Source organism: Galdieria sulphuraria, assembly GCF_000341285.1.
Source record: "Galdieria sulphuraria unplaced genomic scaffold scaf_40, whole genome shotgun sequence".
Lineage (NCBI taxonomy): Eukaryota > Rhodophyta > Bangiophyceae > Galdieriales > Galdieriaceae > Galdieria > Galdieria sulphuraria.
Window position 1 is genome coordinate 66,484 of NW_005178435.1, and position 23,417 is coordinate 89,900.

General features: G+C 38.5%; 9 protein-coding genes across 9 annotated transcripts; 5 read left to right on the top strand and 4 right to left on the bottom strand.

The window, feature by feature from the left end:
* Nucleotides 1-1,998, top strand: Gasu_44090 (DNA repair and recombination protein RAD26; the record flags this gene model as incomplete). The annotated part of the gene is made up of 5 exons (XM_005704535.1): nucleotides 1-71; nucleotides 128-151; nucleotides 266-457; nucleotides 507-1,168; nucleotides 1,214-1,998. The coding sequence occupies 5 exons, from the start codon at nucleotides 24-26 to the stop codon at nucleotides 1,620-1,622; spliced, it is 1,335 nt and encodes a 444-aa protein (XP_005704592.1). The 3' UTR covers nucleotides 1,623-1,998.
* A 119-nt stretch (nucleotides 1,999-2,117) lies between these two features.
* Nucleotides 2,118-3,988, top strand: Gasu_44100 (protein phosphatase 2 (formerly 2A), regulatory subunit B). The gene is made up of 7 exons (XM_005704536.1): nucleotides 2,118-2,510; nucleotides 2,563-2,845; nucleotides 2,896-3,027; nucleotides 3,080-3,284; nucleotides 3,331-3,675; nucleotides 3,731-3,803; nucleotides 3,857-3,988. The coding sequence occupies exons 1-7, from the start codon at nucleotides 2,135-2,137 to the stop codon at nucleotides 3,958-3,960; spliced, it is 1,518 nt and encodes a 505-aa protein (XP_005704593.1). The 5' UTR covers nucleotides 2,118-2,134; the 3' UTR covers nucleotides 3,961-3,988.
* Nucleotides 3,989-3,992: 4 nt separating this feature from the next.
* Nucleotides 3,993-4,427, bottom strand: Gasu_44110 (cytochrome c oxidase subunit XVII assembly protein). The gene is made up of 3 exons (XM_005704537.1): nucleotides 4,303-4,427; nucleotides 4,172-4,253; nucleotides 3,993-4,123 (listed from the first exon to the last, which is right to left on the bottom strand). Exons 1-3 carry the CDS (start codon nucleotides 4,372-4,374, stop codon nucleotides 4,062-4,064), a joined length of 216 nt encoding a protein of 71 aa, XP_005704594.1. The 5' UTR covers nucleotides 4,375-4,427; the 3' UTR covers nucleotides 3,993-4,061.
* Nucleotides 4,428-4,437: 10 nt separating this feature from the next.
* On the top strand, nucleotides 4,438-5,888 carry Gasu_44120 (eukaryotic translation initiation factor eIF-2B alpha subunit). Its single transcript, XM_005704538.1, has 3 exons — nucleotides 4,438-4,767; nucleotides 4,823-5,181; nucleotides 5,231-5,888. Exons 1-3 carry the CDS (start codon nucleotides 4,552-4,554, stop codon nucleotides 5,736-5,738), a joined length of 1,083 nt encoding a protein of 360 aa, XP_005704595.1. The 5' UTR covers nucleotides 4,438-4,551; the 3' UTR covers nucleotides 5,739-5,888.
* Nucleotides 5,889-6,312: 424 nt separating this feature from the next.
* Nucleotides 6,313-7,277, bottom strand: Gasu_44130 (dolichyldiphosphatase). Its single transcript, XM_005704539.1, has 3 exons — nucleotides 7,096-7,277; nucleotides 6,869-7,041; nucleotides 6,313-6,825 (listed from the first exon to the last, which is right to left on the bottom strand). The coding sequence occupies exons 1-3, from the start codon at nucleotides 7,249-7,251 to the stop codon at nucleotides 6,513-6,515; spliced, it is 642 nt and encodes a 213-aa protein (XP_005704596.1). The 5' UTR covers nucleotides 7,252-7,277; the 3' UTR covers nucleotides 6,313-6,512.
* A 10-nt stretch (nucleotides 7,278-7,287) lies between these two features.
* Gasu_44140 (calcium-transporting P-type ATPase) lies at nucleotides 7,288-10,618 on the top strand. The gene is made up of 5 exons (XM_005704540.1): nucleotides 7,288-7,533; nucleotides 7,589-8,904; nucleotides 8,963-9,807; nucleotides 9,861-10,452; nucleotides 10,506-10,618. Exons 1-5 carry the CDS (start codon nucleotides 7,297-7,299, stop codon nucleotides 10,510-10,512), a joined length of 2,997 nt encoding a protein of 998 aa, XP_005704597.1. The 5' UTR covers nucleotides 7,288-7,296; the 3' UTR covers nucleotides 10,513-10,618.
* A 79-nt stretch (nucleotides 10,619-10,697) lies between these two features.
* Nucleotides 10,698-14,463, top strand: Gasu_44150 (UDP-N-acetylglucosamine--peptide N-acetylglucosaminyltransferase SPINDLY-lie protein). The gene is made up of 3 exons (XM_005704541.1): nucleotides 10,698-12,624; nucleotides 12,669-13,331; nucleotides 13,391-14,463. The coding sequence occupies exons 1-3, from the start codon at nucleotides 10,717-10,719 to the stop codon at nucleotides 14,282-14,284; spliced, it is 3,465 nt and encodes a 1,154-aa protein (XP_005704598.1). The 5' UTR covers nucleotides 10,698-10,716; the 3' UTR covers nucleotides 14,285-14,463.
* Nucleotides 14,464-14,602: 139 nt separating this feature from the next.
* On the bottom strand, nucleotides 14,603-15,397 carry Gasu_44160 (uncharacterized protein). The gene is made up of 3 exons (XM_005704542.1): nucleotides 15,262-15,397; nucleotides 14,953-15,201; nucleotides 14,603-14,901 (listed from the first exon to the last, which is right to left on the bottom strand). Exons 1-3 carry the CDS (start codon nucleotides 15,372-15,374, stop codon nucleotides 14,652-14,654), a joined length of 612 nt encoding a protein of 203 aa, XP_005704599.1. The 5' UTR covers nucleotides 15,375-15,397; the 3' UTR covers nucleotides 14,603-14,651.
* Nucleotides 15,398-15,534: 137 nt separating this feature from the next.
* Gasu_44170 (uncharacterized protein) lies at nucleotides 15,535-23,127 on the bottom strand. The gene is made up of 3 exons (XM_005704543.1): nucleotides 22,794-23,127; nucleotides 22,476-22,742; nucleotides 15,535-22,425 (listed from the first exon to the last, which is right to left on the bottom strand). Exons 1-3 carry the CDS (start codon nucleotides 23,110-23,112, stop codon nucleotides 15,611-15,613), a joined length of 7,401 nt encoding a protein of 2,466 aa, XP_005704600.1. The 5' UTR covers nucleotides 23,113-23,127; the 3' UTR covers nucleotides 15,535-15,610.
* Between the last annotated feature and the right edge of the window lie 290 nt (nucleotides 23,128-23,417).

Sequence of the window (23,417 nt, forward strand, 5' to 3'; positions counted from 1 at the left end):
ATTTGCCCAATTTCGGGAACTTTATGCAAAGCCTATCAAACGAGGCCAAGAAGAGAAAAGCTCCAAGGCTGGTAGGTTTTTCTAAGACTTTTTTTGGAAGCTCACATATTGAGTTGGCTCTCAATAGAAAGTGCCTATGCTAAAAGGCGTTGTTGGTATCTGCATGAGATACTTAAACCGTTGATCATTCGTAGAAATGAAAATATTCTGGTGGGTTGGAAGTGGTTGTTTTTGATAGGCAAACGACTAACTTGAGCATTCTTAGGCTGCAACTATACCTCCAAAGTATGAATATACGCTTTTCGTTCCCCTCACTGGACTGCAACGACATCTTTATCTTCAAACTTTAAAAGGAATGAACTTCCTTTCTGGTCAAAAGAGAATGAGTCACTTTTTAGCAATCTATATTTTGTGTCTTATATGTTCAATACCAGGTGTTTTAAGAACATATCTAGAAGTAAGGAATGTTTCTTTTCTTATCTTGTTGTCAAATTTCTTTTATATAGCATAAATACAATGACTGCGATGAAGGTCAGATTAGGAATTCCGAGGATTGGTTTGATGCTCCAGATTTTCTGCCGCTAAAGAAAACGTTGGAGGCAACAACAAGCAAGGAGTATCTGCAGACGTTGTATTCAGTCTTGTCTTTTCCTCTCAATGAATTGGCTTCGCTCTCATTGGATAGTTTTGAAACGGATCCATTTCAAAGCTTTAAACTATTGGTGCTTCTGGAACTCGTTTCTCATAGTTTAGAATTGAATGAGAAAATCATTATTTTTACTCGTTCTATTCCTTTATTGGAAAGTATTGTGAATTTTCTCAATTTGTATATTTCGTCGAATAGAGACTCTATCGGCATCGACTCGTTTGATGGACGAACCCCCATTTTTCGTCGAAGACATCTTATCGAACAATTCAATGAGCCAGATTCACCACTTAAAGTCTTGGTATTGTCCACCGGTACTGGTGGTGAAGGTATTAGCTTAGCAGCTGCGAGTCGGGTAATTATATTCGACTGCAGTTGGAATCCTTCGCATGATATGCAGGCAGCTTGTCGAGCATATCGTTATGGACAGACAAAACCTGTTTTTGTTTACCGTTTGGTTACAAAGAACACTGTAGAAGAAAAGATGTATTCTTTGGGTCGCAACAAGACTGAGTTATCACGGTAAGTCTACGCTTTATAGATCTAGAATAACTATATTTGTCTTAGTTGGGTGGTTGAGAATGACACAAGGGAAGAAATTGTTATACCAGAGTTGAGTTGGAGATATCTCAATCAAACTCGTGATCTTGTTAGTTATGTGCAATATCCATCCGTGACGGATCGTGAAATATTGGAAGAAGACTCAATTATGAATATTTTGGCAAAGTCTCAAGTTGGAAGCAGTTACCCTTTTCTGATGGGATTTTTTAATAAAAGGAAGAAAAGTGAAGAGATAGATTCCTATGGTATAGGACCTGAGCATTATATGATCCATTCCATTTGTCGCTGTGAAGGACGAAAGTCAGATGAATTGTGCTTGGATTCTCAAGAAGAAAGAATTCTTGCTCGCAAAGAATTCGCAAATGATTTTAACAAGATTCTGCACAGACGTAAGATGGTACAGAAAGCTGGATAAAGTCGTAGTGGTTTGTAGGCTCTTTGTTATTTTATATTAGGCTGTTCTTGAATGCAATGTTTTGGCTAAAGCTTTGCTTTGGAAGTATTGGACTGTGATATTATTTCCAAAGAGAGCTATACCTGAGAGGATCATTGGGCACGTCAGAATTTCGCTTTGTTGTGAAGTCTTTGCAGAAGAGGAGAAAGAAGCGGAGTAGTATGATTTTTTCGCACTGGTTTTAATGTACACTATATCTTCGGTATCATTATTATGTTTCAGAATGTTTTAAACTATCAGAGGTGCTTGCAAATTTGTTAGAATGATATGTCTATAATCAGAAACAGTAAACAATTTCATTCGCCCCTTCAACTCGCCCTTCGTACCCTCATGGAAATGCAATTTTCTCTGCATTTTGGTGGTGAATTTCGTTGTTTACGTCCTTCGTTGTAGTTGCTGTTCACGTATTACTCACCGCTGTCTGCAGTGCTTGGTTTTAATGTACTGAACCGCTACAGACTGATCAAATATCAATGAACTTTGACAACTGCTTTTCCAATGTTGGTTCAGATTGGGACCACAACCCAAGAAACAACAGGGATGACTTGACCAGAATAAATGGGTACGTAGAACTAGAGAACGGTAGTAGCGAACGAGTAGACCAAGAAACGACTGGTTTTTATTTCTTTCAGAAATTTCCTTTACAAAACTTCGAGTCAGAACGTGACTGTGACTTTATTACATCCCTAGCTTTCGACCCCACAGGGGAGTTTCTTGCTGTGGGTGATAAAAGCGGAAGAGTCGCTGTTTTGAAGAGGAATATAAAGTCCCATGGGACGAGAAATAATTATACGGATGGTTCTTCTTTTACAAACTTCGAACAGAGAATGGAGCCCAAGGTCCTCATTGGTGAGAATATATTTTTGAGATAATGTCTCGAAGTCTAACAAACCTGATGTAGACAATGTGAGTCAAGAAGAGCAACACGCTGACGGAAGTCTGGGGTATTATTTATGGGCAGACTTTCAATCTCATGAGCCAGAGTTTGACTACCTGAAAAGTCTAGAAATTGAAGAGAAGATAAACGAAATACAGTGGTGCAGACCCTCTGCTATGAATCAACTTCTTTTGACAACTAACGATAAAACAATCAAGTTATGGAAATTACGAGAGAAAAGCCTTAATGTAGCTGCAAGCTATCGGTCTAGTGAGTCACATTTAGAAAATTTCTCGGATAACATTTGGTCAGTTTGCAAAGAGAACTTTGGTATTGTTTATCAACTTCGTTAGTTAGGAACGGGACTCGCTTATCCCCAGTTTCCTGTTTTACTAACAAGAGGGGTGATTCTCGAAGAACTTGTACCGTTATTGCTAGGACTAAAAATATTTACTGCAATGCACATGCGTATCATATCAATTCAATAAGGTTTGTTGTAACAGCACTGTATCCTGAACTCTTTTACTAAGTCATTGCGTAGTCTCAATTCCGATGGGGAGACTTTTTTGAGTTCAGATGATTTGAGGATCAATATATGGAACTTGGAAATACCTCTGAAAGCATTCAATGTTGTGGATATTAAACCTGAGGCCATGGAGGACTTGAATGAAGTGATAACTTCGGCAAAGTGTCATCCTTGTCATTGTCATTTGTTTATACACAGCAGTTCTAAAGGAATTGTTCGAGTAAGTATTACTTGACCTATTATGGAATGAAGTTTAAAATACAAAGTTATGCGATTTGCGTTCATCTGCATTGTGTGATCGTTCAGCACTTGACTTTGAACAGCCTGACTTGGCGACAAATAGTTCTTTTTTCTCTGAAATTATATCTTCAATATCCGACGTTCGGTTTTCTCCTTCAGGGGAATATATATTAGCACGTGACTATATGCATTTACTTTTATGGGATATAAGAATGTCAAATGAACCTCTTTTAAAAGTTCCTGTACATGATTACATTCGTTCATATCTCTGTGAGTTGTATGAGAACGATTTTATATTCGACAAGTTTCGATGTAGCTTTTCTCATGATGGAAAGTTGCTTTTCACGGGTTCATACGATAATAAGGTTGTGGTAGGTTTTGTCTTTTAGGTGGTTGTTTGTTTAAGGAATCATATCTTTTCCTTAGTTTTGTAATACTATGAATGGAGCGACAATGAACCATTCTATTGAAAAAGGCTTTACGAGAAATTCCTTTGGAGGTAATTCCTTTAGGTTTCCTATTCAATTTGTCATTACTGAAGCGAATGCCAAGTATTTCATCCGTCGCAAAAAATTCTGGAAGTTGCTTCGCATCCATTGGAAAATGTTATTGCAACGGCAGCCGGTGCTTATGTTTATTTACATCGTGGTTACTAGTTCCTGCAAAAGTATGTGAATAATAAAAATGATCAGTAGGTCACTTAAATATGCAAGAATAGTTGCTCATTTATTTTATACGCTGCCTTCTAAGTAGCTCTCTACACCTTGAAACCTTCCTGACGCAAACACGCCTTGTGTGCTTCAATAAACTCTTTGCACTCTTATCATAGCAATAAATAGTTAAACAGTGAACGTAAACAATTCTTACTCTCTTCTCCATTTTTCAAAATACATTCGTCGCGCTGCTTCTTTGTTTCGGGACAAGCACAACACATCTTCTTTTTGGGCTTCTACAAAAGAAAATAAATAATAACATACAGAGAAAGTTGAAGCTCTTACTCCTTCGGAATCTACACCATGTGAACAATGGTGACCACTCTGCTCTGAACTACTAGCTGCCGGCAATTCCATAACAGACTTGCACAGTTGTAATCCCAACAATGAATAATACCGATATTATATTTTACCTCATTTTAGACTACAGCATTTTATTACAGTTGGGAAAATTTGCCAACTTGTCTTGTACAACAGTTGCTTGAAAACGAGTTACCTAGCCAAAAAGGTTTCTCTAAAGCGAAAATCCTGTCCATGGTGACCAATCCGTATTGTTCTGTGCAACTCGCCGAAGACCATAAAAGTGTAGTGTTGCTTGATCAAAGACGACTGCCCAACCTTAAAGAATATCGAAACTTTTATTCTGCAAGTGAAGTTGCAGAAGCGATTCGTGAGATGGTGGTAAGAGGTGCGCCTGCCATTGGAGTTGCTGCAGGTTTTGGTATTGCTGTGGAGGCACACAGATTGCTGGTAAGTCATATTGTTGGAGTCAGTGCAATCCGCGAAACTGTAATATTTCTTCTAGAATCTTAGGGACTTTGAAGGCTATAGAAAGGAATTGGAAATGGCTTGTGATTTGCTGGAACGGTCTCGTCCCACTGCAGTTAACCTGAGTTGGGTCGTTCAAAGAATACGGAAACTACTTAGTCAGGAGTACAACTCTCAGGAATCTTTAGAACGTGCAATTATGAAGGAAGCTTCTTTGATTTCTAGTGAAGACGTTGCTGTGAATTACAGTATTGCAAAAATAGGCAATCAATTGATCCCGCATAGAGCAAACATTCTTCACCTTTGTAATACTGGTGCCTTGGCAACAGTGGACTGGGGAACGGCACTTGGTGTTATACGAATGGGACATATTGCTGGAAAAGAAATTCACGTGTGGTAAGAGCGTTTTGTTCATATTTCATGAATATTATTTACATCAAGAAAGGGTTTGTGAAACTAGACCACGTCTACAAGGTGCCAAATTAACTACTTGGGAGTTGCAACAACAAAATATCCCAATGACCCTTATAGTAGACAGTGCCGCTGGATATCTTATGCAAATGAAGAAGGTTGACTTATGTTTAGTTGGAGCAGATCGTGTTGCTTCCAATGGAGATACAGCAAATAAGATTGGGACATACACGATGGCATGTTTGGCAAGACTTCATCATATTCCTTTTTATATTGTAACCCCTCTCTCTTCGATTGATGCTAACATTATTTCCGGAGATGAAATTCAAATTGAAGAGAGACTTTCCGACGAGATTCTTCGACCCAGTGGTGAATCGCTTGTTGCTTCGGAAACTACATCTGTTTATAATCCAGCGTTTGATATTACTCCTGCTTGCTTTATTTCTGGTTTTGTAACGGAAGTTGGCATCCTTCAGCCTCCTTTCACTTTACAAGTCCTCGCTAGGTTAAAGAAAGAATATGCATCGCGTACTATAACTTGAAAAACTTTTTCCATTGACTTGTTCATACTGAAACCATAAAGTGTTGACACTTAAAGGCATATACGTGTTTATTAAGAAAAGAATGATAAAGTATATAGACGTTCGTTTTCCAGCTTCTAGCATTCTTGAATGAGCACTTAAAATTGATCTTTACTGTTTTGTTGCAAGAAATAATATTCGTTCAAGATTGGATTGTTTGTGTAAACCATTCGTTGAAAGGCATAGCTTCTTCGGAAAGCTTCGGTCGAAGAAGTTTCTGATATCTTAAATTTCAATTGCAAACTCTTTGGAAAGCTTATACTGTTGTATCAGTTCCAATTGGCGCCCACTCTATAAGAATTGAGTTTTTTGCTGTCTATTCTGGCGTCTTGTCTGCCTTTATAAAACTTTGCATTCGAAAGAAAACCTTTGGCCATCAATCCTTTTTGAAATATTATTACTTCAAGGAGTATAAGCTGAAGACATATTGTTTAGAAGCTGCAAATACTGGATAGCAGAAATGTATATAGAATTTTGTTCGGAACTTTTCTTCCTAATTCAATGCTGTTTACAAAATGGTTTGAAGACCAACAGATAATGACAAAATGGTACATAATTGATAGATATTCCTTTATCGGAAATGTTACGCTACATTCTCCAAAAATATGCTACAAGTTCTCATCCATCGAAAAGAACGAAACAAAATGACAACAACTTTATCCTTTTCCTTTGCAAAAAACTTCAAGTGGAATTGTAATATGGAGCGAAATTGAGAAAATCGCACAATACTGTATATCATTTTGCACATTCATTACAACTCGAGTATTGCAATTGTTCTCTCTTCAAAAAATGACAAATCTCCAAGGAGTCCTTAAAATAGAACAACTTCAAAAATGCCAAAGATTTCAGAGCCGACAAGAGTCTGCTATTACTTTCTAAAGAATATAAAGTCCAAAAATATCCTAACAGACAACCAACCAATGCTCCAACCATAACCTGATGGATACTATGGTAACCAAGATATATGCGACTGAAAGAAACCGATAGACTACATAAGAATAAGAAAGAATAGAGAAGATTCCTCTCCAAACTAGACAAAGGTTTGTGACTAGAAACAATCAGTCAACCCTGATACTCGATGTCCATCGTACCGTCGTCGGGAAAGAGTAAATATGATACAGCTAGTGACGAAAAACATTGCTTGAGAATGAGCTGAAGGCATACCGTAATCGTTTTGTTCACTTCTACTTGGTCTTGGACGTGCAAAGGTAACTTTCAAAATAACATTAAGAGCCTCATTGACAAGTTGTCCGAATAACAAAGCCTAGACAACAGGTATATCTCAGAGGGTGTCAGAAAACTAACAAAGGCTACCAACTAAACCGAAATATTCCCGTCGAAAAAGAACCAAAGATGTCTCAGCAACATATAAAAATACAGGAGCCAAAGATATAATTGACAAAAGCCAACCTAACTTATCTCCCTTCTCATAAGTAACCAAAGTTAGTTTTAAAGCGACTCTGCCATCCGACATTCAATCCAAATTAAGCGTTGGATTGATTCAGTTGGCGCTACGAAGATGGAACATGCTTGGTCATATAAGCCAGAACAAGTACTTCACTTTTTTCGAGTAAGAGAAGAACGTGGACTTTCACACCAACAAGTTCAAGAGAATCGTTCCTTTTACGGTGCCAATGTCGTTCCCAAAGAGGAAGCAACTCCTTTGTGGAAGTTGATTTTAGAACAATTCAAGGATAGACTCGTACTTATTTTATTAGCAGCAGCTTTTGTCTCTTTTCTTTTCGCTATATTTGAGGTATGTTCGTTGGTTGATTCTTCAGAGTAGGATTCAAAGCTGATTGTATCAAAAGGACATCGAAGGCAGGTTGAGTGCCTTTTTTGAGCCAATCGTTATTCTTCTGATACTAATAGCGAATGCTACAGTGGGTGTCATTCAAGAAACTAATGCAGAAAAAGCAATAGAAGCTTTAAAGGAATATGAGGCTGAAACTGCAACTGTTTTACGGGAAGGACATCTTATCAGTGTTCCTTCAGCAGACTTAGTACCTGGAGATATTATAGAAGTTTCCGTCGGTGAAAGAGTTCCGGCAGACTGCAGAATAGTGCGGTTACTTTCAAGTATCCTTCTGGTTGACCAATCTATTATTACTGGTGAATCTTTGAGTGTTTCAAAGAGTATTGCAGAGATATCGGACCAGGACGCAGTTATTCAAGACAAACACTGCATTTTGTTTTCTGGTACTGATATATCTCGTGGAAAATGTCGTGCAGTTGTTGTGAAGACGGGTTCTGGAACTGAAATTGGGAAGATTAGAAGACATCTTTCGCAGACAGAAGAAGTTACCACTCCGCTCAAACGCAAACTTGACGAATTCAGTGGATTCCTATCCAAGGTAATATTGGTGATATGTATCTTGATTTGGTTCGTTAATATGGGCAATTTCAAAGCTCATGGAAGCTTCTTAAGAGGAGCTTTATATTATTTTAAGATAGCTGTTGCACTTGCAGTTGCTGCTATTCCAGAAGGCCTTCCAGCTGTTGTTACAACTTGTCTTGCTTTGGGTACTCGAAAGATGGCTAGCAGAAATGCAATAATACGCAGTTTACCCTCTGTCGAAACACTTGGATGTACTTCGGTGATTTGCACAGATAAGACAGGAACACTGACAACAAATCAAATGTCAGTTGAAAGAGTAATCGTCTTTGATGGTATTGGTCCCAATGGATTGGCGTTTACGAATGACTTGGAAGTTACAGGAGCAACTTACAGTCCCGAAGGCTTATTTAAGAAACTTAGCGGACGCGAGGCACTGTCTTCTAGACACAGAAATGGAGAAATGTTGGAAAGCCAATATGCAGTTCTTAAGGACCCTGCAGAAACTATTTCACAAGTAGCGGAGTTGGCATGTATATCCACTCTTTGTAATGACTCGTCTTTGTTCTATAATGAGGAACGGCAGATCTATGAGAAACTTGGTGAGCCAACTGAAGTTGCTTTGACAGTTTTGGCCGAAAAAATTGGTGTACCAGATTCATCATTAAATAATACGAGACATATAGCTCCTCCTGAAGAAAAGGCAAACTTTTGTCGTGACTTTTGGTTGAAACGTTATGAGAAAATTGCTACTTTAGAATTCACCCGAGACAGGAAGTCGATGAGTTTCTGGTTAGGATAAAACAAAAACTGGCAAACAATCATTGTTTGTCAAAGGAGCTCCTGAAAGTATCTTTGAACGCTGTACTGGTATTCGGATTGGAAACGGAAAGGTTGCTGCAATGACTACAGAACTTCGAGAGCAACTGAATCGTTTAATAATTAAACTTTCAACTGGCGTACATAGCTTGAGATGCTTGGCATTGGCTGTAAGAGATGACATTCATTCTCGAGAGGAGTTCAACCTGGTAGATACGTCTACCTTCTCTAGAGTAGAGAGTGAAATGACCCTGATAGGAATTGTCGGTATGCTGGATCCACCAAGACCAGAAGTTCATGATGCAATTCAGAAATGTAAAGTTGCTGGAATTCGAGTTGTAGTAATAACAGGAGATAATAAAGCTACTGCTGAAACTATTTGTCGGAGAGTTGGTATTTTTGATGAGTACGAAGATTTAGATGGCAAGTCTTTTACAGGTCGAGAGTTTGATGGATTATTGGATGACCAAAAACGTCACGCAGTGTTGGAGTCTAGTCTTTTTTCTAGAACAGAGCCTGTTCATAAACAAAAGTTGGTGGATCTGTTGAAGAGCTTTGATGAAGTCGTGGCAATGACTGGTGATGGCGTAAATGATGCTCCTGCGTTGAAAAAGGCAGATATTGGAATTGCTATGGGTTCAGGCACTGCAGTTGCAAAGGGAGCGGCAGATATGGTCTTGGCAGATGACAATTTTGCCACAATTGTTGCTGCTGTGGAAGAAGGAAGAGCGATTTACAACAATATGAAACAATTTATTCGCTATCTCATATCAAGTAACATAGGAGAAGTAGTGTGTATATTTACTGCAGCATTTCTAGGCATGCCAGAAGCTTTGATTCCTGTGCAACTTTTATGGGTCAACCTGGTAACAGACGGTAAGCTCTATAAGTGGTAATGTAGTTCAGTTCTTATTTTGTATGAATTTTAGGATTACCTGCAACGGCATTAAGTTTCAATGCACCTGAAAAGGACATCATGTTACAGGCTCCACGTAAAGCGAACGAATCTATTGTTGATGGCTGGCTCTTCATGAGGTATTTAGTGGTTGGTACATATGTAGGAGTAGGAACGGTGGCGGGTTTTATTTGGTGGTTTTTATACTATTCAAGAGGTCCTCAGATGACTTGGAGCGAACTTTTGAATTTTGAGTCTTGTAGACCATCTTCCACTCGTTCATGGAGTTGTGAAGTATTTCAAGATAGAGAGGCCAGTACCATTGCCTTGAGTATTCTGGTGACTATTGAAATGTTGAATGCACTGAATAGCCTTTCAGAAAACCAAAGCATTTTTGTGATGTCACCATTTTCGAATCCTCTTCTTATCTTGGCAATAATTGTTTCGTTTATATTACATTTCATGATTCTTTATATCCCTTTTTTTCAAAAGATATTTTCAGTCGCGCCTCTCAATTTCGAAGAGTGGATGGCAGTAGTTTGGTTATCATTTCCAGTGATTCTTTTGGATGAAATGCTCAAATTTGTATCCAGGAAACTAATTCAAGGCAGTATAAGAAAGCGAAGGTATGTGACGATTTCTTTCAATAATTTGGTTTTCTTACTGTCTTTATTATTAGAGTCTGAAATTTATGAATTATTTCTTTCCACTGTATCATTTTTTTCTAGTTTTGACTATTCGACAATAAAGGAATTCTTTGCTCACATGAATGAGACTGAATTATTATAATGGGAAGTTTTTGTGTGTGGAAGCCAAACACTTGAGCTGGCAAACGAACAAAAATGAAGATAAAGAATGACAAATGATTACAATCACTTGGAGGACTGACTATGAAATTGTGGACTCATTCGCGCAATTTACAACTTCCCATTAGCCTTCCGTGGGTGGTGGACTTTGTCAGAGTTGATATGGAACGCCTCGCAAGTGACTCGGAGGAAAACAAGCCCAAACAAAGTAAAGCTTTATATTCCATGACTGGAAACATAACCAGTGATAATTTATCTGTGGTTTCCCCTAAAAAGCCCCAAGAAGGTGATTCTTGCGTTGGAACAGGCAGGACTTCACTTAAAGCCGAACAATGTGGCGCTTTAGAGGGAAAAGTTTCTACATCCCCCATCAATTCTTCGATGGAATTGGCAAACATTAAAAAGGAGTCTTCGAGACCAACTATAGAAGTGAATGGAACTTCCTCGGACGAGGAGTCTGTTACAGATAGTGAGGAAATGGTGGAGGAGAAAGAGACAGAGCAGAACTTGACATACTTAAAGAAGCTTTCCAAGAATACACTTAATAATATAAGAGAGAAGTTAGTTGAAAAACAGCTGCATTCTTCCACATTACCTGCTTTCAACACACAACGAGATAACTTCTCAACAGAGAATGTGGATATAAAGACGAGCTCACCGTTTACACTTTTGAAGTTTTTCAGGAGTGTCTTAACAGTTGAAAGGTATGACGAGAATGCGGAAGATAAACTGTTAGAAGAGATCGAGGAAAGGCTTCAGTCTGCTAAAGTGCTCCATACTCGAGGTCATTCTATTCGTGCGTTGGAGTGTTGCAAGTTAGCGAGAAGTAATATGGAACGTTCGAAATTATTCCGAAGCTTTTTCGATCGCTTAATTAGAAAGTTGGTGATTTACGAAAGTGATTTTGACAACGCGGTGCCTTTTTTTGAATTTATTGATAAATTGAATCTTGCTGAACAACTTGAACAGGTTAACAATATGAAGCGCAGTAGAGTTTTGACTTATTTCAAACTGGAAAGAATGTCGCAAGAAGATTCAAAAGGGAAGGATGATTCTGGTTTGGATAGAAATTCAAGTTCTCATACATTAGATCTACTCTTTCCTGAGCGAGAAAAACGACTACACGGAGAAATGCACAATGTTTGGAAATATTTGGTAGAATGTTGTTTTATAACTGGTTCTTGTCTTTACAAACTTGGTTCATTCAGTGATGCGTTTGAGTGGTTTCAACTTTGCCACATTTTGGACGAATCGAATTGCAAAGTTCTTTGTGGACTTTCGACAACACTACGTGAAGTTGCTCCTGATCGTATAACGGAAGCTTTGGATTATCTTCGAAAAGCTTACGAATTCGATGTATCGGACCCTGAAGTAGCTCAAATTCTTGCTTCATTTCTTGTAGATATTGGTGTTCGTTTAAAGTTGGCTGGATTGTCGAAAGAAGCGATTTCATATTATCAAGAGGCGCTTTCTGTTTATCCAACCTTTTCACAAGCGTGTTATAATTTGGGTGTGACATTTGCTGACCTTGGAAAGACGGATGACGCTCTTCGTTATTATACTGAAGCTGTTCAATGTAATCCTCATCATGCAGAAGCTTACTGCAATGCTGGTGTGATTTATAAAGAGAAAGGTGATCTTATGACGGCGATTGAGAAGTATAAGCAGTCCCTGGAGTCAAATCCAAATTTTGACTTGGCACGAAATAATCTTGCTATAGCTTATTCAGATTTAGGTACTGTGTGGAAAACGAAGGGAGATCTTTCAAAGAGTGTTTATTACTACAAAAAGTCCCTTTCATTGAATCCTTGTTATCCAGATGCACACTATAATCTGGGCGTTGCCTATTCAGAAGCAAGAAAGTTTGACAGGGCAGTTACACACTATGAACTTGCAATACGATTCAATCCTTCACATACCGAGTCTTTGAATAATTTGGGAGTTTTATACAAAGAAATGGGCAATTTAGAGCGTGCTATTGCTTCTTATAAGGTAGAAACATTTCCTTTAAGTTGCTAAATATTCATTATTGTTAGGCTGCACTTAATATTAATCCACAATATTTTCAGACGCATAATAATCTCGCGGTTGTCTATACGATTATGGGTGCTTGCGACTTGGCCAAAGAGCATTTGTCCATGGCCATTGCATTGAATTCTTCGTATGCTGAAGCTCATAACAATTTGGGAGTGCTGTTAAGAGATGAGGGAGATATTCATGGTGCAATTGAACATTATGAACAGTGCTTACGTACTGATCCTCGTGCAGAGATGACAGCGCAGAATCGGTTGCATGCTCTCAATTATGCAGATGAATATGATGTAGAGACTATCTATCATGAGCACAAAAAATGGGGTGACCGATTCTTAAAACGAATCCAAAAAGAAATGGAGGATGCAGCAAATAGTGGCAATGAAGTTGCAAAGACATTATCCGAAAGAAGAGTTGTCGATTCGATTCCTCGTGGTCCGAATTATCGACTGAGAATTGGATACATCTCACCAGACTTCTTTACTCATTCCGTCTCTTATTTTATTGAAGCCCCTTTGTATTATCACGACTCTGAGAATATGGAAATATTTATATACTCCAATGTGAGTAAACCAGATAGGAAGACTGCACGTTTCAAGTGTTTTGACTCTGTAAAGACGCACTGGAGAGAGATCGTTGGAGAGTCGACTCTTGTCGTATGTCAAAAGGTGAGGCTGGAACTGACTACTTTTGTTGTTGTCATAACTAACTTGAAGGTTCTCTCAAGATTCTACAAGACAGGATAGATATATTGATTGAACTAGCAGGACACACTGCTGGTAATCGATTGGATGTGATGGCTGCACAACCAGCTCCTATTCAAGTTACCTGGATAGGATATCCCAATACAACTGGACTCCCAACAGTTGATTATAGACTAACCGATAACACTGTTGACCCAGAAAATACTATTCAGAAGTTTACAGAAAACTTGTGGCGTTTGCCAAAATGTTTTCTTTGTTATACCCCATCAGCTGATGCTCCTCCTTGTTCAACTCAAATACCTGCAGTGAATAATGGATATTGCATTACTTTTGGAAGTTTCAATGTATTGGCAAAAACGCAAGCGAATACTATTGCACTCTGGTCCAAAATACTTCATTTGGTTCCCAAGTCTCGTTTGCTTCTCAAGGCAAAGCCATTTGCATCATCTTTTGCACGAAGACGTTTTGAATATGTTTTCGAAGCTGTTGGTATCACCCCAGATCGTTTGGACTTGTTACCTTTGTTACCTGAAACGAGGAATCACTTGGAAACATATTCACTAGTTGATATATGTTTGGATCCGTTTCCTTATGCGGGGACTACAACAACATGTGAGGCCCTTTATATGGGTGTTCCTGTCGTTTCACTATCAGCGGCTGGTCAGAATCACGCTCATTCCGTAGGAGAGACGCTTTTGAAATCCATAGGACACTCAGAATTGGTAGCGCATTCCGAAGAAGAATATGTAGATATTGCAGTGTCATTGGCGAGCGATTTGGATCGATTGAAGCGACTTCGCAGTTCATTAAGAAATGATATGCTTTCGTCTCCTTTGTGTGATGGAGTTACGTTTGTAAAGGAACTGGAATCAGCCTATTGTCAAATGTGGCAAGCGAAAGGAGGAATATTAGAATGAAAGTAGCAGAAGATTTTTTTTATTGGAAGATGAATATTGAAAGTACGTATATAGATACATATATAGGATGAATGAAATGTTTATCCAATTGAGGCTTCTTTAGTGAAAAGAAGACCGTTTTTGGAGTTGTGTCCTTTCCACCCCTATGTCATTCTTTTTATAAACACAGTTTGTTATGGAGCTGGTTGTCGTATCCAATTGTTGGTTCTGTTGTATATATAAGTGACTGACTGCAAAATTTCCAACAAATGATTTCTGATGGAGAGTTCAAAATGTCCTATCACAAAATGTCATCTTCGAGAAAACGAATTCTTCTAACCTATCATGTCAAAATATATTGGAAATGCACATAGAATGAGAAAAAAATTCAAAAATGAAAAGTCATGGAAGAATGTGCTCGAAGTACACTTCCCTTCATTCTTCGTAATGCTGCTTCTTCTTCTTCTTCATTGTGTTCATTTTCTTGATGATTCACCAACCTTAGTGAGCGTCTTTCGCTCCATTTGCGATATCTAATTAGAAATGAATCATCCGTGGTACCTTTTCCCGTTGGTTCCGAACAAATTCTTCGCAATGCATCTAGACCTGGACCATATTCTTCACAGCTTTCTTCTTCACTATCAAAAAAACTAAGCATCGAAGGTTTCAAAATCAACAGATTGTCTGACCTCTTGTCGTCTTGGAAACTTTTGGGCGTTGCATTCAGATGAGATAAATAGCTTGCACATAGTTCAAGGTCTTGACTAGATAATTTATAAGGTTTCACAGTAGCTGTAAGAGAACCATCCTTGGAAATGTAACTTTGTACAATATGAACGCTTTCATCCGAATCACTTGTATGAACGTTGCCAAGTTTTCTTTCTTCTAAAGTGTCTGGAAAGTATGGTGCTGTCGTTTGGAAGCGAGTTCTATCATGACTGTCGTGGTACATAGCATTTTAAAAGATGAGTTGGTAACGAGAGGAACAACCCAGATACCTGGAGCTCTGGTTGAATGTATCCGAGTTACTATTCAACTGTCCTCTTTGATCGAGTATAATATTTTCCTTTCGACTTTGTGAATAAAATATAGAAAAACAACAACGAAACATTGGCAACAACTCCGATCCCAACAAAAACGGATAAAAAGAAGTGGTGGTGGCCAATTATAGCCCCATTCAAGGAAACAGCGCCTGGGATCTTCTCATATCTTGACATTCGCTCATGGTTAAGGAAGCATTTGCAAAAACTGATGAGTAGATTCCAAAATATTTCCCAAAATAGAATTTTATTAACCCCAATCCATAATAGTGGATAAAATTAACAAAGCAACAACCACGAAAATGGCTCAATCCAAAGTCAAGGAGTCGAAAACAAGCCCTCCTTCTTGATACTGCATCTTCTCTGTCACAGAATCCAACTGTTCCATGAGAGCAACTTCGTCCAGTGAAGATAATAGCTGACCGTGTCCTCTTTCACATAGCTGTTGCAAATCATAAGAGATCTTTCCATTCCCAAATTTCACGACGTGAAATGTTATTCTTTTGTCCATAGATAGCATATTCTCTAAAATACGAAAGGCTATGGGTGATACTTCCACATTTCCATCAGTGACAAGAAGCAACATAGGAATGAGTTTGGGAGTTCTTTGTTCTTGAATCATAGAAAATGCAGCCTCGAGTCCCGATTCCAACATGGCAACTCCGGAAGGAGCCATTCTTACCATTTTCATAATTAATCTTTCAGATAACGGCTCTTCATATACACATATATTTGCCCTTTCCTTGAAAGCTATCACATCCACTCTGTCTTCTACAGCACCATTTCCTAAACGTTTCATAATAAAGCGGAATATAGCTTCAACGGCACATCCTAGACGGTTTCTATGTGTGACTCTTAAGCTTCTTATTATTGGGAGAGTTGGAGAGCAGTCCTTGGTTGCCATGGAAGCTCCTCTGTCCAGCAGGAAAATTGTTCGATACGAAGAAGAATGACTGCAATGAAAGTAATGACCATTACTGCTAATATAGCCTTGATTGTTAGGTACAGGGCCTTTGGGATCTAAAGGCATGTGCCAAAGAGGAAGATTGCAATAGGACGATTCTCTACTCGATACGATATCAGAGCGGACTGGTGACTCTAATTCTGTTTGATGGCTAAGGTGGCCACATTTCACTGGACAAAGAGCAAATATCTCTCTTTCTTCACTGGTTGCAGGATCTACAAAGCCAATAGTTCTCCAATAGCATTCGTGGGTAAGCTCATCCTTAGGCACATTGAAATCCGGTCCATAGGCAACTGTCTGATGTCTGATTCCTTCCTTTTGACTATTCGTACATTTGAATGCATCTAAGGCGTTACAATACATCAGATGAATATGACCGCGTCCCAAAGCTTTGCAGTACATATTGCACATTTCAGCTTCACCACTTTCACCGCGTTTATACCGTCTGGAACCAACTTCCACTGCTTCAGTTAATTCGTCTGAAACAAAATGACATGCTCTCATATTTCCATGGATAGTATGATGCAACTCTTCAGGGTGTCCAAAAGAGCGAATACAAAAATATCCACAGCTTGGACAACGAATATCACAAAAGTGCTCACTTTCGCTACCACAATCACAATGCCCTTCGTGGGTCTTTCTGAAAGGAGGAATAAAGCGTCCACATTTCTTCTTCAAACCATTTTGTTCCGTTACAAACACATATTCAAATTCATCCAAAGCGCCACGAAATATTCTTCGATTCGGACGTAATTCGGAAACAATTTGACAGATGCCGTTTCGACTGCATGTACCACTGCAAGGATGTTCTGCACCACAGAAATGCTCCACAAAGTTGGCAAACGAGTCATGAAAATGATTTTCAGTTTCTGCACAAGGTTTATTACAACCAGGAATGCAACAAGTATAAGGACACCAAGACTCGTGACACTCATGTCGAGAATGTTCTGACTCAAACGGATGCACACAACGATTAGTACAAGAATGCAAGTCGCAAGGAAAGCCACATAAGTGATATTCTGCATTACATCGATGAGGACATGAATGACCGAAAGGTAATGAACATGAAAAATTACATCCTTCTAAATGACTTAAACTACATTCGACTCCACAAGTATGGTTTTTGATTTTGCAATCATGATATCCTCCATGTCCAGCTACATCGCCACATAATTGTGTCTCCATTTTACTCTGTTTACAAAAGTCGCAATATGATTCGCAACGATGGGAAGTGAGACAGTTGTGCTCACCCAAATGGTTTCGACTATTTAAACAATCCAGATAGCATCTTGAACATCGAAAACTGCAGAGATTCCACTGTCGTCGTAACTTTGCATACGAATCATAATATTCGTGACGCAACAGCATAACGTCACCATCGTTCATGTTGTAACCCTCTAAATTACTGTTCAACCAAACGTCTATTCGATGTATTCTTCTCTCAACAACTTTACAAAGAAATTCTTGAAGAACTTTCCGCCACAGTTTGTTTCGCACCGGGTATCTGTTGTGAAAGCATTTTTCGAATATGTTTACAAGGGGAAGGCACAATTCCACAAAACTCTTGCAATCACTGTCCAACTGTAACTCTTCATCAGGTAATTTAAGAGAAGAAATTTCTTTTCCATCAACGAGTAAATTTTCATCAGCAATAAGATATCCAGTATCCAAATTCGATAGGCTTTCAAGTTCATGAATGCCGCTATTGTCATTCATTTTTCCCCAATTCAAAACATTAGACTGGCAGTTTCGTAATTCTGATATACGAATAAGTGCCTGATCCCGATTCAATGGTGTCCAGTCCTTAGTACAAAGCTTTGACATAAGCAACTGCAAATGTCGACGAAACATTTTGCCGCTTTGAAAAGAAGAAGGCTGCTTTTTCAACGCTTCATATATCTTATTGAGTTGCTCATAATATTTTCTGGTTCCTAACGTAGGGAATGCTGCCATTGCAAACTGTCCTTGATACATCTTTGTTAGGAAATTATCGTCACCGTTATTTCGGCAAACAATTCTCAACTTTGACAAAAACTCTCGTTGCAAGTCATTTACGTCACGAGACTCGACATCTTTCATCACGATATAAAACCTTCCTCGAAAGAGACTGGGATCACCACGAATGAGAGACACACCACTTTGAAAGCGTGAAAATGTAGCTTGAGTATCTCTATCAAAACGCAAATCAGTTTTGTATAAAGTAAGGTTGCTGATAGCGGCTTGAAACACAGAAAGCAACATGTCTTCTTGTTCACTCCTTTCAAACGAACCCAAACCTTCAAAGTCTAAAATTACGTATAAGCAATCTTCTGCGATGCGCATAGTCATCCAAACTCCGTCAGTGCAACGTCCACCAGCAATATCAAATAAAGATCCAGTTAAATGATTCAACATATAGCTCTTTCCTGTGCTCTGTTTACCCATAGAGCTAAGTACTTTTGTAGGACCTTGCCAAGAATATAAAATGCAATCATACATTCCAAAATTGATGGAGTTCGCAAAATGGAGAATTTCTTGTCTTTCAATTTCAAAATCTCCTCGAAGTCCATCTATTAAAGGACGAAAACTGTTTGCTTCAGCTCTTGCTATCTGAATAGGAACCAGACAAATAACATCTTGGACCCACTTACTTAACATGGAAGTAAAATTATTTGTTATCGAGTTAAACAGGTGGGGCAACTCAGAGTATGAATATGTACGAATACGGATGGGAATTTCCTTGACATCTTTGACTTTTCGAGTTTGCTCAACAAATTTTTCCATTTTGGTTTCAACATAAGCATGAAATTTCTGCGTCAGATTCTCTAAGCTTTGATATTCGAACCACGTGGAGTTGAGCAAAACTAAAATGTCAACCTTTTTCTGTTCAACGTTTTCAAGTACTGGTGAAATACAGAATTTGTCCATAGATAAAAATATATATTCCAAGTAGGAGATAACTGAAACTTCGAATGAAATAAGACGCCTTTCCGAGCTGCTTAAGTTGTTCATGTTGGTCACAATTTCGGCAAGGCTGTTGTCCATTGAAAGATGTACCTGAGAAGTTTTCAAACAATTGTTATTCCTATCCAAATAATACAATATCAACTGTGAAGATAGAAAGCTAAACCTGAGAGAGTCAATGTTTTCTTCTGAAAAATCCTTCGGAAGTTTCACCAAACCAAAATATTGCATGCCTCCACCGATATATATTTCAGCTTCTAAGAAGCTTATGTTATCGCAACCGTTCATCCAATCACTGTCGTTTTCCTTGTCTGGTGAGTAAATGGACGCTGTCTCGTCTTCAATATTCCTTGAGGAAACGACTGAACTAGAAGTAGACGAGAACGAAGAATTCAAATCAAAAGAACGCTTCTTTAGTAGCATGAAACATGAGCCATCCGGTGCAGAAAGAACGCCTTCAACATTCTTCGTATTTATGGTTCGTGGCCTAAACATTTTGGTTGAAAATTCGTAAGAACGCATCTTTCCTTCTTCATCGATGAAAATGAGATAAGACTTTGAAGTTAAAAAGAACATGTGGCATACAGAAACGTCATGAAAGACCTGATCTAAATGAATTTCTGTGCTGGTCTTTTCTAACCGCTGCCAAGACTCATCAAAGCGATAAATATCTACTCTGGCACGTTCTGAATCATATAGAGCAACAAAACGACTAAATTCATCCAAAGCAAACAAATCAATACGGCTTTTAAAAGTCTTCAGTCGATTTTTGCCCAACAAAGATTTGTTTCTATCGACAAAAAGTCGGGTATACCCATCACCTTTATCAAAGATGAGGCTGATGAATACATTTCCTGAAACAATTGTAAAGTGTTTCAGTTCCTGAGCTTTAGAGTCGATCAACAAATGTCCTCGATGGGGTGAGAAACAAGGTTTTAAAGGAGCTTTTTGATCAGCCTCTGCTCTCTGGAGGTCTTTGTTTAGGACCTGGATTTCTATAACATCAATAACCGTCTTTGGTCTTGAGATGCATTCTTCTTCATAAGTCAAAACTATTTCTCCATTAGGCATAGAAAAAGGTCGACTCATTTCAAAAGAGTTATTTGTGGAATCTAAAGAAAATGAGGAATTGTGATAACTTGTCAAGGATAATCGTTTTTCAGAAGAATCTTCTGCATGCGATTCTATGCCATGAGCAGCTTCTATAAATGCACAGCCTTTTATAATTAATTTCATGTCACCACAAGAATCTTTAGTCATTTCATACTTGCGATCATCTAGAAAGCTTCCTGTCTGAGTCCGATATCTTTCTCGATACTTGGCACGTAGCTCTTCTGAACGTTGGGATACCAAACTTTCATAGCTTGGTATTGCTGCCAAAATTGCTCTTTGAACCTTTAAAATGCAATTGTGTCTTTCTCTGCCGTAAGTCTTCTTCACAATTTCCTGAACATCTCCATCATTTGAGAAAGGCTTCCCTTGCGCAAGACTACACTCAAATTTTCGCAAAGCTTCACCGACCAAAGTTTTTAATTCTTCGGGATTAGAATGCAGTGAATACCATTCTTTCAAAGTTTTTGTCGTCATCACACGGATAATCAACTTTTTCTGCTCTCCAAAATTTCCCCGAGAAATATACACTGCTGGACCCCATCTCTTTAGAATAAAGACTCTTCCTAGGCAGTAACGTTCACGAAGATCTTGAACAACCAATTTCGGTGAAAACTCTTCCAAAGAGATATAATCATTGACAAGTTTCAACTCTGCCTGATTACTCTCACTCATTTCTTCCTTTTCTTGTGGTGACGTCTGCATATGTTTCAAGTTAACACCAAGTAAGAACCTGTCATCGTTGAGAAAGTTATTACTGGGCAGTCGATGTTCTTCACCACAATAGCTGCATATGATAAAGGAGGCTGATATATCTTCTTTGATTTCTAAAGTCTGAAAATCGTCTAAACAAAAAACATGCCATCCTTTCGAACATGACAACATTCTTCCATTATGAACTGAAACACAAATGTTGCACATAACACAATAGGCATTCTCATCAGTAGCATTTGTGCGTACTAATCGCTCTTCGATTGGAAAATTTTCGTTTAAGAAGAGAACCATGGCATTCTTCGCTCTCTCGACCCACATATCACGCTCTTCAGTAATCTTACTTGGTACCTTGGAAAGCTCCTTCTGCAGCTCTTTCTGACACTCATTCAAAGTTTGGCAAAGAGTTTGATATCGTGCATAACTTGACTCATGGCCGTATTTTAATAAAGTAAGAAACTCTTCATTAGAAAGATTGAAGATTACTTTTCTTGACTTCAGTTTGTCGGATATAAATCCATGGAATTTAGGTAGAGTAAATCGCTCAGTTCGACTAACAATCTCTTTCTCGACACAAGTCTCGTGCTCCACTAACAAGGCATGACGAAAAATACCACTACTCATAAAACATCGATTTGAGTCACAGTCATCAGGAAGACAAACAGAATGTGAAGAACCAAACCGGAGCTTTTCATGCTTCTCAGATTGTAACTCGACAGAACCATAAATTTCTCTTTCGATTTCGTCTGTTTCATCTCTCAATTGAGTGCTTGCGAAGGTTTCCCACTCTTCCTTACTATTCACACATATAATCTGACTACATAGTTCTTGCAAATATCGAATGAAGTTACAGCTGATGTCTTTCATAGAAGGAGATAAAAAAGAAGTGTAGGGAAGCCAGACAAAGAGAACTAACGGACTTTGTTTTCTGATGACGACGTAGATACCTTTTGAAAGCCACATTTCTTCTCCATTCAAGAAACTTTGATAGTCAGTAGAAGAAAGAATGGAGCAACTGTACAAAAATTCAACTATTCCACGACGTGAGCCAAATACTCCCAGAGTTGATACTAAAGTTTTCTTCAGTAGCGAGAAGTCTATGAAATCTCCAATGTCGCTTGTTGAACAATCAGAGAAAGTGTTGCACAGTTCTTTCACTGTTGATTTATTGACAAGGATCTTCTCCACAACACTAACGTCCACAGAATCTTCAACCACACCAATTAACTGTCTTATTCTGCCTGTTGTCTTCGTTTTAGGACTCTGCAAAACTTTATAGTCTGAAAAGTTAGAATGAGTCTCTTTTTTGGAACTTTCCTTTCTGACACTGTTTGCAATCGTTTCAGAATTTTCTGTCGATACTAGCTTCTCTTGTTGGCCGCAATTATTGACATCTTTGATACAAGTTAGAGAACTTTTTTTGGAAGAGTGAGAAACAACTTACTTGTTACAGAAATAGACGAAGTTGTGCTCAGCTCTGAAGCAGTTTTGCTACATTCTAATGGAGAGTTCTCTTCTATCCACTTTGGTAACAAGGCTTTCGGCCATTTCCCTTCAACTGTTAGCAATGAGCTTAGAGCTTTTCGTGAGTGTGAAGATTTTGAACGAGCTTTGTGGACGATAGGGTCACAAGAATTACAATATGGCGCCCAGTGGCATTCACGACAAATAACTGAGCCCACTTCATCCAGACAGTTTTGACAAACAATATCTATATGTCTTTTTTTAGGAAGATTACAAACATGTAGTAGACAGGACTTACCGTCAATGTTATATCTTTCTACAGTAGAAAGAACGATACCTTTGTTTTTACACTTTAATAAATTATTCTTATCGCAAACCTTACATAGTGCAAGGTTTAGTGGGTGCCAATAGAAAACTGATCTACCACTGCATAATCCACAAGGGACAGTAGCAGTGGTATTCTCCAAAGCATCATTGGTTTCTTCTGTTGTAGACTCTAGGGTTTGTGCAACTGTGCCATTTCTGCTGTTGGCATGTGAAGAAGTAGATTGAGTGGTCGGCTTTTCACTTTCATATCTATGTGATGAACAGCTTACGAAGGAAGGTGCACGAGACATTCCTTCCCAAATGCAAATATTCGAAAATGGCGGGCAATGAGCTTCATGTTTGGTTGATTAGGGTTTATGAAACCCAATTCATTCCTCTTTTCCTTTCTTGCAAAGCCTTGAGAGACATTTTATTCGATTTGAAATCAATGTGTAGTTGGAAATGAGTTGAACGATATTTCTATTATTCTTAGGAAAAGAGAAACTACTGCTTAAATAGCTCAATTGTTGGACAGGAAGTATGCTAAGAATTCTTGCGTATTCATCAGTTGGTTTTATTTGGCAAGCATATAAAATAAAAAGAAATAATCATGATA

Coding starts and splice junctions, on each gene's coding strand:
- Gasu_44100 (XM_005704536.1), top strand. CDS start 2,135: ATGAACTTTGACAACTGCTTTTCCAATGTTGGTTCAGATTGGGACCAC. Junction 2,846..2,895: donor AATTTCTCGGATAACATTTG/GTCAGTTTGCAA, acceptor TTCGTTAGTTAG/GAACGGGACTCGCTTATCCC. Junction 3,676..3,730: donor CATACGATAATAAGGTTGTG/GTAGGTTTTGTC, acceptor TCTTTTCCTTAG/TTTTGTAATACTATGAATGG.
- Gasu_44110 (XM_005704537.1), bottom strand. CDS start 4,374: ATGGAATTGCCGGCAGCTAGTAGTTCAGAGCAGAGTGGTCACCATTGT. Junction 4,254..4,302: donor ATGGTGTAGATTCCGAAGGA/GTAAGAGCTTCA, acceptor TTTCTTTTGTAG/AAGCCCAAAAAGAAGATGTG. Junction 4,124..4,171: donor TTTGAAAAATGGAGAAGAGA/GTAAGAATTGTT, acceptor TGCTATGATAAG/AGTGCAAAGAGTTTATTGAA.
- Gasu_44120 (XM_005704538.1), top strand. CDS start 4,552: ATGGTGACCAATCCGTATTGTTCTGTGCAACTCGCCGAAGACCATAAA. Junction 4,768..4,822: donor TGGAGGCACACAGATTGCTG/GTAAGTCATATT, acceptor TATTTCTTCTAG/AATCTTAGGGACTTTGAAGG. Junction 5,182..5,230: donor GGAAAAGAAATTCACGTGTG/GTAAGAGCGTTT, acceptor ACATCAAGAAAG/GGTTTGTGAAACTAGACCAC.
- Gasu_44130 (XM_005704539.1), bottom strand. CDS start 7,251: ATGTCGGATGGCAGAGTCGCTTTAAAACTAACTTTGGTTACTTATGAG. Junction 7,042..7,095: donor GACGGGAATATTTCGGTTTA/GTTGGTAGCCTT, acceptor CCTGTTGTCTAG/GCTTTGTTATTCGGACAACT. Junction 6,826..6,868: donor TTTACTCTTTCCCGACGACG/GTACGATGGACA, acceptor GATTGTTTCTAG/TCACAAACCTTTGTCTAGTT.
- Gasu_44140 (XM_005704540.1), top strand. CDS start 7,297: ATGGAACATGCTTGGTCATATAAGCCAGAACAAGTACTTCACTTTTTT. Junction 7,534..7,588: donor TTCTTTTCGCTATATTTGAG/GTATGTTCGTTG, acceptor TTGTATCAAAAG/GACATCGAAGGCAGGTTGAG. Junction 9,808..9,860: donor GGTCAACCTGGTAACAGACG/GTAAGCTCTATA, acceptor TATGAATTTTAG/GATTACCTGCAACGGCATTA.
- Gasu_44150 (XM_005704541.1), top strand. CDS start 10,717: ATGAAATTGTGGACTCATTCGCGCAATTTACAACTTCCCATTAGCCTT. Junction 12,625..12,668: donor GTGCTATTGCTTCTTATAAG/GTAGAAACATTT, acceptor CATTATTGTTAG/GCTGCACTTAATATTAATCC. Junction 13,332..13,390: donor CTCTTGTCGTATGTCAAAAG/GTGAGGCTGGAA, acceptor GGTTCTCTCAAG/ATTCTACAAGACAGGATAGA.
- Gasu_44160 (XM_005704542.1), bottom strand. CDS start 15,374: ATGTTTCGTTGTTGTTTTTCTATATTTTATTCACAAAGTCGAAAGGAA. Junction 15,202..15,261: donor ACATTCAACCAGAGCTCCAG/GTATCTGGGTTG, acceptor GTACCACGACAG/TCATGATAGAACTCGCTTCC. Junction 14,902..14,952: donor AGTTTCCAAGACGACAAGAG/GTCAGACAATCT, acceptor TTTTTTTGATAG/TGAAGAAGAAAGCTGTGAAG.
- Gasu_44170 (XM_005704543.1), bottom strand. CDS start 23,112: ATGTCTCGTGCACCTTCCTTCGTAAGCTGTTCATCACATAGATATGAA. Junction 22,743..22,793: donor AGAAAGATATAACATTGACG/GTAAGTCCTGTC, acceptor AAAGACATATAG/ATATTGTTTGTCAAAACTGT. Junction 22,426..22,475: donor TTCGTCTATTTCTGTAACAA/GTAAGTTGTTTC, acceptor CTTGTATCAAAG/ATGTCAATAATTGCGGCCAA.